Genomic DNA, 15,367 nt, shown 5'->3' on the forward strand with positions numbered 1-15,367 from the left:
AGATCACCTGTCTTTGCCGCCTCCCCAACAGGTGGAGAGACGGCAAAGAGAGCTCCTGGGCTTCCCTCCCCCCCCCCCCGCTGGGTGTTTAAATGGGGGGACAGATCACCCATCTTTGCTGGCACTTTTAAAAAAAAAAAAAAAGCCAAGCACGATATCATATGGTACTGCGCTTGAGCGAGTGCGGAATGCCATCTCATAAAACAAGGTCCCGTTGAGATCTCCCCCCACCCCCACAAGGAGCAGCATGATGAAGTCTGCAGCAGTAGGAGGAAATCAGAAAGATCACACACATACTGCCTTCTGTTTGCAGAAATCCTTTGCTGGCTCTAACCCTATGAATTTAAGTGCTACCTGCACCAAATTTCCATGGAAGAAACTTTTCAGCATGAGAGGGAAGGTGTCTGCAAAATAGTCCCTCTTGCTTTTGTTCACTACACCTCTTTGCAGTTGCTTTGCACATTAAAAGAAACATCAGAGTGCTATTCTTGCTCGCTAAATCCTCTGCTCAGCCAAGGAGCGCTTGGGTAATGTGCTTCTGCCATGGCACTACACAGTCAATCAGATCTGGCTATATGACAGCATCATGAACTCAAAAATAATGGTGAAGTCAGTGCTTTCTGCTTTTATGCTGAGTGGGCTGTTCACCTGGCTTTGTAGGCAAACATTCCCCATTTTTACAAAAGAGATCATTGGGGTGGGGGCGGGGGGGGGAGGTTTTGCATGCATTGTAGGGGAGAGATTTTTCTCCCATTTCAGCTTAATTCTGTTGTCCCCTGATCCAAGACCTGTAGAGGCAGGCTGCTCTGCAGTTACTTAGTGCTGAGCAGAAATCGCTTTCTGTACACTCAGAGATGCTCTTTTCTTCATTGCTTGTGACCACAGTGCATGCACTTTATCCAAATACATGCCCACATTCCATTATGATCAATATAGTTCTGCATATCCATGTATTACTATCACTGTGTCTATTTTTCTCTGGATGCACCCACTGGCCAAGATCCAAAAATGTTTAGTCATATGAAAGGTTTAGTCATTTGAAGACTTATCTAGTGTGGTTGGTTTATCTGGCCAAACAACTCTCTAGGGCCTTGGTTCTTCCAAAGCTCTGCCAACCCAAGAATGTTCTTACTAGAGATACCAGGCATTGAACAGAATCCCTTCTTGTCAGGATTCCATTAAACCTTCTATATCCAAACTTGGGCTGTACCTCTGATACTCCTCTTACATGAAGTGGCCATATATGCAGCAGTCCATCTAGATCAGAGGTACCCAGCATGGTGCCTACCAAGTGCTTTTAGAAAGTGGGTGGAGCAAGATGAGGCTTTTGCCCAGCAAGACTTCTAACTGGTGCATGGAAATCTGATTGGCTGTGCAGGATCTTCACCATGACACTGAAGACAAGCTACAGAATTGTGACAGCAGTTTTGCAGGCCACACTTTGTCAGAATGCCAAAGGTGCCCCATAGGCTCAAAAAGGTTGGGGACCCCTTAGTGCCAGCTGAAGTGATAAAGTTAACGGCTAAAACAGTTAATGAAAAACAGCTATCATACAACCAGTTACTAAAAATACAAAGTGGGAAAATAGAACTGAAAACTGCAGAAGAACTGAGTTATAAATATGATTGGTTTCAAATGCAACAAATAAAAAGCTTGATGGAGAATGATATTAAAGCCGAAGGAATAAGGAAAGAACAAACAGAAATGGAAAGAGTTCTGCTTGGAGATAATGAGAAATTAATTTCAAAAGTATACAAATTACTTTTACAATGGTCTACAGAAGATGAAGTAGTGAAATCTCAAATGATAAAATGGGCAATTAATGTAAATAAAGAAATAAAGATGGAATCTTGGGAATATTTGTGGAAGAACTCTATGAAACTCGCAACATGTCATAGTATTAAAGAAAACTGTTTTAAGATGATGTATAGATGGTATATGACTCCAAAAAAATTAGCAAAGATGAATAATAAGATGCCAGATAGGTGCTGGAAATGTAAAAAGCATGAAGGTTCTTTCTACCATATGTGGTGGACTTGTGAAAGGGCTAAAATGTTTTGGCAGATAATTCAGCAAGAGATTTCTAAGATTCTGGGATATGAACTTAACAAAGAGGCAGAGACTTTTCTGCTGGGATTACAAATGGAAAAATTTCCAAAAGAAGATAGAACTTTAATATGGTACTTGCTCTCAGCTGCTAGGACATTGTATGCGCAGTTATGGAAGCAAGAAAAAATACCAGAAAAATGGGACTGGATTACAAAAGTTATGTCATGGAGTGAAATGGACAAATTAACAAGAAAACTAAGAGACTATGATTTAGAACTTTTTAATTTGGAGTGGAAGAAATTCAGAAGATACGTAGAGAAAGAGTGGAAAATAAAAGGACATTGGACAATTTTTGATGATTAAGATTTTTAAAATAAGAATATAATTTTTGGAGGGTTTTTTTTTGTTTTTTCTTAACAGTTAAGGGTACCTTTAATATTTGTTTTTTTTAAAAAATAACACTGCCGGGGGTCAAGTAATGGAGGGAGGGGTGGGAGGAAAGTAAGATATGGGGTAGAAAGATTTTTCTTTCATTTTAAGCTCTTTATAAGTTGTAGATATAATTCTGCTACCATATGTTACTAATAAAATTGTTTATACAAAAAGGTTGGGGACCCCTAATCGAGATCATTCCTTTCTCTTTAGACCAGGACCGGATCTATATGTTTTTTGATGGGGGGGAATTAAAAAATGACACTCCCTTATGGGTCCATTCTATTTTATGGACCTATAGAATAGAATGGACTCCATACCCAATTTGGCACACACCCCTCTGGCGGCACCCGGGGCAAGCACCCCCTCTGCTCCCCCCTAGATCCAGCCCTTCTTCAGACCAAGAGGAGCTGTCATCTCTTAAAGCCTAACTCAGTTACATCTTTATAATAACAAATGATAAATTAAAAACAGTTCTTAAAATACTAACCACAACAAACAGATGACGCATAACAATGCAAATAACCTAATCTGGCTACGTGACAACATCATGAATTCAAAAATCATGAAGTCAGTGGAATCGGAGGAAAATGTGATTACATCAGATCAGAATTAGGGACAGGCAGGAGAGAGAAGGGAGCAGAAGGGCCCAATCATATGGACCTGTCATTTTCATCCATCAGAAAGCTTCAGCCATAGGCCTGATGGAACAGCTCTGTTTTGCAGGTCCTGCAGAACTGTAAGTGGTCCAACAGGGCCTGGAAGTGCATTCCACCAGGCTGGGGCTAGGGTCAAGAAAGCTCCGGCTCTAGTCGAAATTAGTCGAATGAGAGCCAGTTTGGTGTAGCAGTTAAGTGTACAGACTCTTATCTGGGAGAACTGGGTTTCAGTCCCCACTCCTCCACTTACAGCTGCTGGAATGGCCTTGGGTTAGCCATAGCTATTGCAGGAGTTGTCCTTGAAAGGGCAGTTGGTGTGAGAGCCATCTCAGCCCCACCCACCTCACAGGGTGTCTGTTGTGGGGGGAGAAGATATAGGAGATTGTAAGCCGCTCTGAGTCTCTGATTCAGAGAGAGGGGTGGGGTATAAATTTGCAGTCCTCTTCTTCTTCCAGGAATCATCAATAGATCGTTATTGAGAGAGCATAATGCTTGGGGGGGGGGGAGGAGGAGGTTTACCAGCAGAGGCAGTCCCAAAGGTATGTTGGTCCCATACCATATGCTTTTAAAGCCTTTTAAAAGGCTTACTACTCTGAAAATCTGCAGTAAGATGTGCATGCGTAATGGGCCATAGTTTGGGGAGAGGGATACAAGGAAAAATGAGCTTCCCCCATATTTCCTTGTGGGTTCCTGTAATGTACTCAGTGATGAGACGTGTTGAAGGCAACATATTTTATTAGTGGGTACATCACAAGAGAGAGGATGGCGGGCCGGGTCCCGATTATATACATGCCCCGGAACAACCCTCTGTGAGGCCAGGTCCAATCCTGGCCAGTTAAACTTCCTGCCACAGATCTTGATTGGCGGTGCGTATTAGCTAGGGTTGCCAAGTCCAATTCAAGAAATATCTGGGGACTTTGGGGGTGGAGCCAGGAGACATTGGGGTGGAGCCAAGATCAAGGCTGTGACAAGCATAATAGAATTGGACCCCCTAGTCCAATCTTTTTGAAACTTGGGGGGTATTTTGGGGAGAGGCACTAGATGCTATACTGAAAATTTGGTGCCTCTACCCCTAAAAACAGCGCCCCCCAGTGCCCCAGATACCCGCAGATCAATTCTCCATGATTTTCTATGGGAATAAATCTCCCTAGGGAATATCAGAGTTCCCAGCAGACATTTCCCTCCGCTCCCCCCGCTTTGTGACGACCCTGAAGCGGATGGAGGGTCTTCAAACCGGGGGATCCCCTGCCCCCACCTGGGGATTGGCAACCCTAGTATTAGCGAGCTACATCCGGGGACCAGTGGTCGCCTCTGTAGCGTGCGCTGTGCTATACATAGGGATTAGAATGCAGGACATAACAGTTCCCTTCTTTTATAATTCTTCAACATATCTGGTGGCTGTCTCCAAACTCTTGTTAGTGTACAATTTCATGCAGCCTTTTCAGCATCTGGTTTTCCCTCAGGCAACTTGTTTTAATTTACATATGGGGTGGAGGGGGAGACACCATGTGTTTTCTGGGACACTGGCCAACTTTCTCCAGGACAATATAATACAAAGCGCTATGGGATTGTTGACATGAGAAGAAGGACAATGATCTTATGCCACCTGTCCTGTGTGGGCTGAAGAAAAAGTGATGGCATAAAACAACATTCACCACATTCCAGCTTTAAGTCCCTTTCTTCTTTTTTTAAATACAGTGGTGGTTACTAGGTAACACAGCAATTCCGTCACTAACTCCCTCCAGCTGGTAGTTGCTAGGCAAGGTGGAGACTGTGGCTTTCTGCCTCCCTCAAGTCTCAGTGATGCCTACTCAAGATGGTGGGCGAGGACTTGACACCTGAGATGGTTGCTAGGCAACAGAGGCCAGGCCTTGTGGTTCTCTTGGCTTTCTTCCTTCTTTCCCCTTCGGAGCAGCTGGGGAGCCCTGGAGCCAAGACTCACTTGAGTCTTTTGACTTGGCATCTTAAAATAACTTCTGACTAAATTTGCCCCCTACCAAATTTAAAAGTGAGAAAGAAACCTCACATCCATTTCTATACACAGATGCTGTTTATTTCCACATCTGACACTTAAAGGCCACATGAAAATGTATACGTCTTGACCAAACCAATCAACTATATGTCAAACTTTGCATAGAAAATCCATGAAGCCAGGGATATAAATCTGACTGCAGCAATAGGGTGTGTGTTGGGGAGAAATAGGGTGCTTAGCTATCCCATGGATAGTAGTGCTGGGCTAGTTGCACTGATCAAGATAGAAATGTGTCACATGCCCTGTCTTTTGATAGGTCCATACCATGTCCTGCTTTCCCACCCCTTTTCTCCTCGTGGCATTGGCAAAGAAGCACCAACTCAATTAGGATCATGTCGGCTCCTTTCACCAGCATTTCCAAGTTCCCTCCAGCAACTGAGATGTGGCTCAGCTAAGTTGTTACAGAAACATATCAATGGGCTAAAGGTGGGAAAATACAGGAGCTTAGCACTGGCATTTTGATTGCCAACTCTGGGACGGGTTCAAAAATTCCTGAAGAGGGCTTTTGGAAGGGCAGGGTTTGGGGAGGGAAGGGACCTCAGTGTGGGGTTTAATGCCTTAAGAGTCCAGCCTCCAAAGCTGCCATTTTTGCCAGGAAAATTGATCTCTGTAGTCTGGAGAGAAGTTGTAATCCTGGGAGATCTCCAGGCCCCACTTTGAGGTTGGTAACATGGCTTTTTGAAGGCTCCACCCTCCCTTCTTGGAACCACTATAGGCAGACCTCTTACACAGAGGCTTTGCCTGCCTCTGGTGTGACTTTCCCTTTTAAGTTGGAGCAAAGTAGAATTTCTTTTTCTCCAGTTCATAGCGGAGAATCTCTGGGAGCCCCATAAATTATGCTTGGAGAGAGAATGAAGTAGTGTAGAAGCTCCCCCAAATGCAATGCCATGCTTTGTTCCATCTGGGGAAAAACCCTGTGTCAGTCTCCAGGTGGGACCTGGGGGTCCCCTGGAATTAAAGCTCATCTCTAGACTACAGAAATCAGTTCCCCAGGAGAAAATGAATGCTTTAGAAGATGGACTCTCTGGCATTGTGCCCCACTGAGCTCTCTGCCTTTCTCCAGGCTCCACCCCAAATCTCCAGGAGTTTCCCAACCTGGACTAGCAATCCTGCTCCCCATCCCCCCTGTGGATAGTCTGGGGGACTGGCAAGTGTAAGCTCTGATCATACTAACCCTACCTGCTCCATTTCTCCCTGTGTGGATCAGAAAATATCAGAGGTGAATAGTTTCAGTAAGTCAAATGGGTAGATCTTGCCTTCTAATTCTGCAGACAACTAATACAAAACAGCAATAAATTGTTTACAGAGAATAGTGCCCTCAGTATGGAGCCATCACCTCTCCCTGGTAAATCATTCTCTCTATTTTATCCCTATTTGTTGCTTTTGGGTTGGGGGGAGGAAGCCTCATTACATTTTTTAAAGGTTTCTGACAGGTTTTTCCAACCCTACTTCTTTAGTGAAGCATTAGTGTTGCCATTCATCAGGGCTCCTCAGAACCTCCAAACAGATCCTTGGTATAAGAACAGAAATGTACAAGCATATTCTTATTTTTCTATCGTGAAACATAGGAGGTATGTGATATCTAACACAGAGCTTACTTATTACATGAAGCTGCCTTCTACTGAACCAGACCTTTAGACTATCAAGGTCAGTATTTTCTATTCTGGCTGGCAGGTGTTCTCCAGAACCTTAGGTGTGTGTCAACCAGTCACAAGTCCTCTCAGAGCTGTTCTCTCAAGGAAAGGAAAGGTCCCCTGTGCAAGCACCAGTCGTTTCCAACTCTGGGGTGACATTGCTTTTACAACGTTTTCACGGCAGACTTTTTATGGGGTGGTTTGCCATTGCCTTCCCCAATCATCTACACTTTCCCTCCAGCAAGCTGGGGACTCATTTTACCGACCTTGGAAGGATGGAAGACTGAGTCAACCTCGAGCTGGCTACCTGAAAACCCAGCTTCCACCGGGGATCGAACTCAGGTCGTGAGCAGAGCTTAGGACTGCAGTACTGCAGCTTTAACACTCTGTGCCACGGGTTCTCTTGGGAGCAGTCCTTGAAAGAGCTCTCTCAGCTCTACCTACCTCACAGGGTATCTGTTGTGGGGAGGGGAAGGGAAAAGAGATTGTAAGCCATTCTGAGACTCCGAAGGAAGAGAAGAGCATAAATCCAATCTCCTCTTCTTCTTCTCTGTGTATCTTACATATCACTTACTAAAAAAGGTAAAGGTGCAAGCATCATTTCCGACTCTGGGGTGACATCGCATCACTACATTTGCACAGCAGACTTTTTTTTATAGGGTGGTTTGCCATTGCCTTCCTCAATCATTTACACTTTACCCCCAGCAAGCTGGGTACTCATTTTACTGACCTTGGAAAGATGGAAGGCTGAGTCAACTTTGAACCGGCTACCTGAAGCCAGCTTCTGCCAGGATCAAACTCAGGTCGTGAGCAGAGCTTGGACTGCAGTAATGCAGCTTACCGCTCTGTGCCATGGGGCCATATATCACTTACTACCTGATCCCTTTTAGCTGGTGATGCCAAGGATTGAACCTGAGACCATCTGCGTACCAAGCAGATGAATTACCAGCTGATCCACGGCCCCTCCCCTTCACCACACTGCAGTTCCCAGGCCTCTTTTTAGGAAGCAGTGATAACCCTATCTCTCTTGACAGCATTCCAGCAAGATGGTTCACATTTTATTTTATTAGGTACCTGAAGGTTAGGAAAATATAAATGTATAGGCACAATAATACTGCTAGTCAAATTAAAAAATAAAAAAATATTAACAAATGTACAAAAGTGTACATATATTTATTTTACAGTAAATTAACAACAAATACCGACACTCGCAGTAGCCTCAGTTAGCGTTCATAATTTAAACGACATACAAAAGTGACAAATAGTGACCTTGATCAGACACATTTTGGCCCAACCGGCCTTCCTCAGTGGTCAGACTAATAACATTACAACATGGCTCCTGACATTATAACATTCATTTGTCATAAACTGACTAAGATGAAGTTATTCTGATAATTACTGTCTATGATCAAAGGCAAGGATATTAATCAAAAGTCTCAATCTTGAGAGTTCACAGCCGTGTTCAGATACATGTTTCTATAGCAATGATTCAACTGTGCACCTGTTTCACTTGGTCAGAAAAAAAATCAGTGAAGCTAGGGACCTGCTACTTCGACGTGACAAAAGAAACAGCGACACAACTGAAAGAGTGCACAAGTAGTTAAGCTGAACCCTCTGAACCTGGCCATAGGCAGGAAGAAATCCAGGTCTTCTCATGACAGTGGCTTTTCAGAGGACAGATCAAAATAAAGGCTTTATTCCCCCTCACTTATTTGTGGCATCAAAGGTTCATCCCCTCTCAAAGAAAATACAATCACCAGGGGAGAGATGACTTTTGCACTGATCAAAATAAAGCAGGAACTAATAGCTCCATCCTAAGCAGGTCCACTCAGAATTCTATTCAGCTCTATTCAATCAGGCATTCTCCCCCAAAAAGTGTTTTTAGGATTGCATTGTAAAATTATTTAACATTTGCTCTTAGTTCAGTTTAATCTCAACTTTAGCCAGCCTATAAATTTCAGGTATTTAATTCAATTTGGTTTGGGGTAAGTTTATCCCCCCTTATACTCCCCCCCCATTTTCAGTTGTCATATTTTACTTTAAACATTTTAAACCTTGTTGACTGTGGTGGCAGAAATCTAGCTATGGTGTAATGACGAAGTAAGAGAAAAAGTCACAATCCAGAAAGTACCTGTCTCCAGTTTCAGTTCTGCAAGCCTTCCCATCTGCAATTTGGAGATAATACTGACCTACTTTACAGGACTGTTGTAAGTAAAGCACTAAGTATTCATTAGTATGTAGCATACCTGTCCAGATCTTAATTAATTCAAACTAATTGCAGCGCTACCTATTGTGGTACAAATCCAGTCTCCATCAACACGTCTTTTCAATGCCCATGGAAAATTAGCAGGCAGTTTTCATCCCATTGGTGTTTTGTTTCTTGTACGCATTCTCTTGTTCTTATTGCATTTTTTTTTATAATATAGTGGGTTCCATACATGGAAGAGGCAAGGTGGTAGTGAATCATAAGCTCTTTATTGATTTCAGCATAGTAAGGCCTAAGTATAAGACTGGGGGAAAGGGCCAACCTTATATACATGTCAGGGTTCCTGCGCTAGCGTTTTGTTGGTCCATTCAAACCAGCAGGGGGCTCGTGATTGGAGCAGGGCAGCAGGGATTTGGATCCTGCTGCCTATTGTTCCCAAGTCCCCAAGCTCTGGTCGTCTGACTCCAATGAGCCATGTGGGAATACTCAATTCAGTTCTCACTGGAGTCCACATACATAACATCCCTTCCCTCCTAGTTCACAAGCCCTGACACACATAGTTCCTTAAGTATGCAGGCTTGTGGTGCTCCCGTGTTGATCACCTGGGTGCGGGAGAGGGGGGTGGCGCGGCGAATGAAGGGGTCGGTGATGCTGGAGCTTCTCTCGGTGGTTCAGGATTTTCGGCTGCCTCATGTTCGGAACGGCGGGGGTCGGACTCGCTGTGGCTGCCGGCTCGGGGGCTGTCTGAGCTGGGTTGGCTGGCGAGTCTTCCTCCATCTCATTCCCGGGTGCCTCACGTGACCTCAATTGGTCAATGTGTTGCCACATGGTGAACCCCCCCCTGTGGTGACCTTGTACATTACAGACCCCAGTACCCTTGAAACTCTGGCCGGAAGCCAAGCCACCCCCCCAAAGTTCTTGGCATACACTAAGTCCCCTGTATAGAAGCCCCTGAGTACTTGGACCACGTCAGGTATCTCTTGCATGTCTGGGGCCCGATCGGGGTGCATGCGGTCTAGGAGCGTCAACAGCCGCCAGCCCATGAGGAGTTCAGCTGGGCAGCAGCCAGTGGCTGTGCAGGGGATAGCGTGTTGGGCTAGTAGGAACTCTGCAAGGCAGGCCTCCCAGTCCCCTTGGATGATGCGGCGGAGTGACTCTTTTGTGGATCACACCATCTATTCTGCTTGGCCGTTGGTAGCCGGGTGGGAAGGGGGTGACCTAATGTGCTGGATTAGGTTACAGCCGCAGAAGTCCTGGAACTCCCCTAAGGTGAAGGCTGTCCCATTGTCTGAGACTAGCATGTCTGGAAGCCCCTGGGTGGCAAAAACCCTGCAGAGTGCAGATTGCGGCTTGGGAGAAAGTGGAAGCTATGGGGACTACCTCTAACCACTTTGAGTGGGAGTCCACGATGAGGAAAAATAGCTGCCCTTGGAAAGGCCCTGCAAAGTCCAGATGCAGGCAGGACCATGGGTTGCGTGTGGACTCCCACTGTTGGTTTGGGGCAGTGCTGGCCGGGTCTCCTGGCATGGCTGGCACCTCGCCACCCAGGATTTAATGGAGTCATCTATTCCTGGCCACCAGATGTAGCTGCGGGCAAGAGCCTTCATCCGCACAATCCCTGGGTTTGAGTTGTGCAGTGCGATTAGGACTCTCTGTCGCAGAGTAGGGGGCACCACCACCCATCCTCCCCATAGTAAACAGCCCTTGTGAACTGATAGCTCATCCCGGCGGGAAGCAAAAGCTGCAAACTCCGAGCCCATCCAGCCAGTGGGCCATCCCCTCCACACCCAGTTGAGAACCCGGGAGAGGATTTTGTCCCTGGCAGAAAATTTAGCGATGTCCTTAGCGTGAACTGGGTGGTCCGGAAGAGACTCCAACAACATTATTTGGTGTGCCGGATCTGGGTCCCTGGAGGGAAGCGGCAGCTGACTCAACGCATCTGCATGGCCCATAGCCTTTCCTGGCTGGTATTGGAGATCATATTGGTACCCTGCTAAGAAAATGGACCACCTTAAAACCTGGGGTGACAGCATCTGCGGTGTCTGGCGGTCGGGGGCAAACAGGCCTAGGAGTGGTTTATGGTCTGTGAGAATGGTGACGGGTCAGCTGTACAAATAATCATGAAATTTCTTAACATTGGCAACAATGGCCAACCCTTCCTTATCTATCTGTGTGTAGTTGCGCTCAGGTTTTTGCAATGTTCTCGAATAGAAAGCCACCGGAACCTCATGACCGTCTGGCAGCACGTGCGCTAATACCGCCCCCACCTCGTTAGGAGACGCATCACACGCCAAGACCATGGGCAGCTGCTCATCAAAATGTGCCAGTAGGCTATTGGACATGAGGAGGTCCTTCACCGCCTGGAAAACGGTGGCCTACCAGCGGCCCCATACCCTCGAGGCCCGTTTGTCCAGTAAGCGGTGGAGGGGTTCCGCTACTGCCGCCTTGTGGGGAAGGAAGGCATGGTAGAAATCGGCAGGAACGATGCTCATGGTCCTCCCCGCAGCTCGCACACTCATGGGCCAGCACACTTCCAGTTGGCCATTTCGGCAGTTGTTTCGAAGCGGCGTGCTGGAGCTTGAGTGTGTCGTCCTCCCCCGTGTCCTTGGATTTGGACGATGAAGCAGCAGCTCGATGCGCTGAAGTTGAAGCTTGCTCCTTCCTGCTCTTTTCGTAGGCAGTGGCTTCCTTGAGGGCCTTGGCCAGATCGGTGTTATCCTTACCTACCAGTTTCCTCTGCAACTTCTCGTCCCGCAGACCAAAGATGAACTGGTTCCTCAGCACTTTGTCCAGGTCTGGGAACTTGCAATGGATGGACAACTGGTGGAAGGCGGTGCTGAATTTGGCCACGGACTTGTTGGGTCGCTGGCTGCATTCCGAGAACTTGAGGCGGTGTGCCAGGACTGTCGGTTGCAGAGCGAAGTGAGTTGTGAGAGCCGCCTTGAGGGTCACGGGCGCCATGAGGCCTTGCACCAGCTCCAGGACATCCATTCCGTAGGAGCTGAGGAGCAGCGCCTTCTTCCTGCGGCCAGTGACCTTGTTGTATTCGATGTGGTTCTCCAGCTGTTCTAACCACGTTTCCCATCTCTCAGGCCTGGCCCAGTCAAAGGCTGGAATCTCTTCCACGGTGGTGCGGAGTGCAGTGCTGGAACTGAGGCAGCGAAGTGCGTTATGGTGCCGGTCTGGGCCGCTCACCAGGATCCCACCTTTGTTGCCACTATAATATAGTGGGTTTCATACATGGAAGAGGCGAGGTGGTAGTGAATCATAAGCTCTTTATTGATTTCAGCATAGTAAGGCCTAAGTATAAGACTGGGGGAAAGGGCCAACCTTATATACATGTCAGGGTTCCTGTGCTAGCGTTCTGTTGGTCCATTCAAACCAGCAGGGGGCTCGTGATTGGAGCAGGGCAGCAGGGATTTGGATCCTGCTGCCTATTGTTCCCAAGTCCCCAAGCTCTGGTCGTTTGGCATCCAATTCAGTTCTCACTTGAGTCCACATACATAACAGTTTTCAAATATTATTAATCTAGTTTTGCTGTATTGTTGTATGAAGTATCCATTTATTGCATCATTTTGTAATATTGTAATCCATTTGTCCTGCATTGTTGTGTGTGTACAGTTCAATCACATTTTTAAAAATTGTAATCTGCCTTGGCTCTCAGCGAGAAAGGCAGACTAGAAAAGAAGTAAATAAATGGATGTCCTGACCTGGATGGCCCAGGCTAGTCTGATATTGTGAGATCTCAGAAGCTAAGCTATGGTAAGTATTTAGATGAGAGACTGCCAAGGAATTCCAGGGTTGCTATTCAGAGGTAGGTAATGGCAAACCACCTCTGAATAGCTCTTGCCTTAAAAACTCTACTGGGGCACCATAAATCAGCTGTGATGTGATGTCACTGTCTACCACCAAATTAAAAAAAAATGTTTTGGTCTCTCCAACCAGGTTGAGAGCTGGAACAAACATGACCAGAAGCTTTTGGATGCAGTCGAGAAAGGGGATGTGGGAAGAGTCTCTGCTCTCGCTTCCAAGAAGGCGGCAACCCCCACCAAGCTTAATGCCCTGGGACAATCCGCGTACGTAAGTTTTTCCTGTCCCATAATCCCTCTTGATTTCAAGAGAGCTGCCATCTTGGCCAGTTCCTTTCTGTTCAGATAATCTGTTTTAGGGGATAGTCTTACTTGAACACTCTTGTTAAACTTGGGCTGCTATGTTAAGTCAATTAATTAATCAAATAAACCGAATTAGATAATTTTGATAAAAGAAGAATTGGTTTTATAACCCAGCCTTCACTACCTGAAAGAGTCTTAGAGCCTTCCCTTCCTCTCCCCACAATAGACACCTTGTGAGGCAGGTGGGACTGAGAGAGCTCTGAGAAAACTGAAACTGGCCCAAGGTGACCCAGCTGGCTGCATGTGGAGAAGCGGGGCATCAAACCCAGTTCTCCATATTAGAGTCCACCACTCTTAGCCACTACACCAAGATGGCTCTTGGGTTTAAACAGCTGATCTTAAATAGTTGGACAGCAGATCTTCTTTTTAAAGTTTTAATTATTTTTAATGCAAGTACTTAACAAATCTATGGGAGGTTCCATTTCGTAAGATTCATTCCCCCTTTTGTCTCACACTGGGAAAAAAAATACTTCTGAGATGGTATCTGCCTATGACGCATGCTGCAACATCTGAAAGCAAATAAACCACTCCCTTTTCTTTAGAACTATTTATTTAGTACAATGCAAAACTATGTAGATTTAACAAAGTAAGACTCACATGACAAATCAAGTGAAATGTCTTTAACCAGGTGCCCTTCCTAGCTGTATTCCATTCATATGGTAATCCTTCATGCATCTGGAAATATATCCCACCAGTTTGGTATATGGGGCTCTCCCCTACTTCAAGGCTGGGCAGGATGAACATCTCAGTTTGCTGTAGTGGTTAATTGTGCAGACTCTTATCTGGGAGAACCGGGTTTGATTCCCCATTCCTGCTGGAATGGCCTTGGGTCAGTCATAGCTCTGGCAGAGGTTGTCCTTGAAAGGGCAGCTGCTCTGAGAGCCCTCTCAGCCCCACCCACCTCAAAGGATGTCTGTTGTGGGGGAGGAAGATAAAGGAGATTGTGAGCCGCTCTGAAACTCTGAGATTCGGAGTGGAGGGCGGGATATAAATCCAATATCTTCTTCTTCATGGAAGATCCCCATGTCACGGGTGCTTTAAAAGAGTGGTTATTATAATGTGACAATGGCTGCAAAAGTAACATGGCTGTGAAGATCTGGCATTCTCCCTCAACAGCTCCAGGACAACACTACTTTTATTACGGATATATGTTTGGATTGTAATTAATAGGGAAGGCAGGTAGGAAGGTGGCATGCTATAGCACAGTGGCCCCCAACCTTTTTGGCATCAAGGACTGGTTTTGTGGAAGACAATTTTTCCATGGGGGGTTTTGCTGCCCCAGACTGCCCCCACACGCCATCCTTGCCCTCCCCATGGGGGTCTTTAAATGAAGAGTAGGCAAAGGTCTCTGCCTCACTCCATGGCTTGGTTGCTAACAGGCCATGGACTGGGACCAGTCCACGGCCCAGGGGTTGGGGACCCCTGCTATACCATGATCTCATCTCATCTTGGCAGCTAAGCAGGGTCGGTACTTGGATGGAAGACCACCAATGGAGACTCTGCAGAGGAAGGCAATCACCCATGTTTCTCACTTGCCTTGAAGGTCCTTTGATGGGGTTGCCATAACTTGGTTGCACCTTGATGACATGTTTGTATGTAAACGTTTTATGATATCTTAACACTTATGGGTTCTTTTAAATTTAGCAGTTCCTATGAGCCTGAGAACCCTAACCTGGATGGCCCAAGCTAGCCTGATCTCATCAGATCTCAGAAGCTAAGCAGGTTTGGCCCTGGTTAGTACATGGATGGGAGACCACAGGGTCACTATGCAGAGGCAGGCAATGGCAAACCCCCTCTCAGTGTCTCTTGCCTTGAAAACCCTATGGGGTTGCCATACGTTGGCTGGGACTTAACAGCACTTTTCACCACCACATGAGCCAGAGGAATTTAAGTAGACTCCATAACTGGTTTGTGTACCTGTTTAAAGTTGACCCTGAATAAACATGGGCTAAAAGACTACCAAGATCTGCCTTTTCTCTTCCCCTTGAAGGTTCCACTTGGCAGCTTCCACAGGGCTCACAGAATGCCTTATGATCCTCCTGACTCACGGTGCAGAAGCTAATGCTAAGAATGATGACGGTATGTATGCATCAAATTTGGAGGGGGAAGAGATTCTGACCTATAGGAATGCATCAGCCCTCCAACGTCATAATGTCATTTCAGGAGATTCAGATTAAATGCAT

The 15,367-nt window shown here is 46.1% G+C and overlaps 1 protein-coding gene across 1 annotated transcript in view; it reads left to right on the forward strand.

Moving 5' to 3' along the window:
- Positions 1 to 15,367, forward strand: part of ANKRD35 (ankyrin repeat domain 35) — a 68,893-nt gene that overhangs the window by 8,861 nt on the left and 44,665 nt on the right. Inside the window, exons 2-3 of the mRNA XM_060253017.1 lie at positions 12,958 to 13,088; positions 15,175 to 15,263. Coding sequence (XP_060109000.1) covers positions 12,958 to 13,088; positions 15,175 to 15,263 — 220 coding nt within the window. The remainder of the gene's footprint in view (positions 1 to 12,957; positions 13,089 to 15,174; positions 15,264 to 15,367) is intronic.

This window comes from Heteronotia binoei, chromosome 1 (assembly GCF_032191835.1).
Source record: "Heteronotia binoei isolate CCM8104 ecotype False Entrance Well chromosome 1, APGP_CSIRO_Hbin_v1, whole genome shotgun sequence".
Taxonomy (NCBI): domain Eukaryota; kingdom Metazoa; phylum Chordata; class Lepidosauria; order Squamata; family Gekkonidae; genus Heteronotia; species Heteronotia binoei.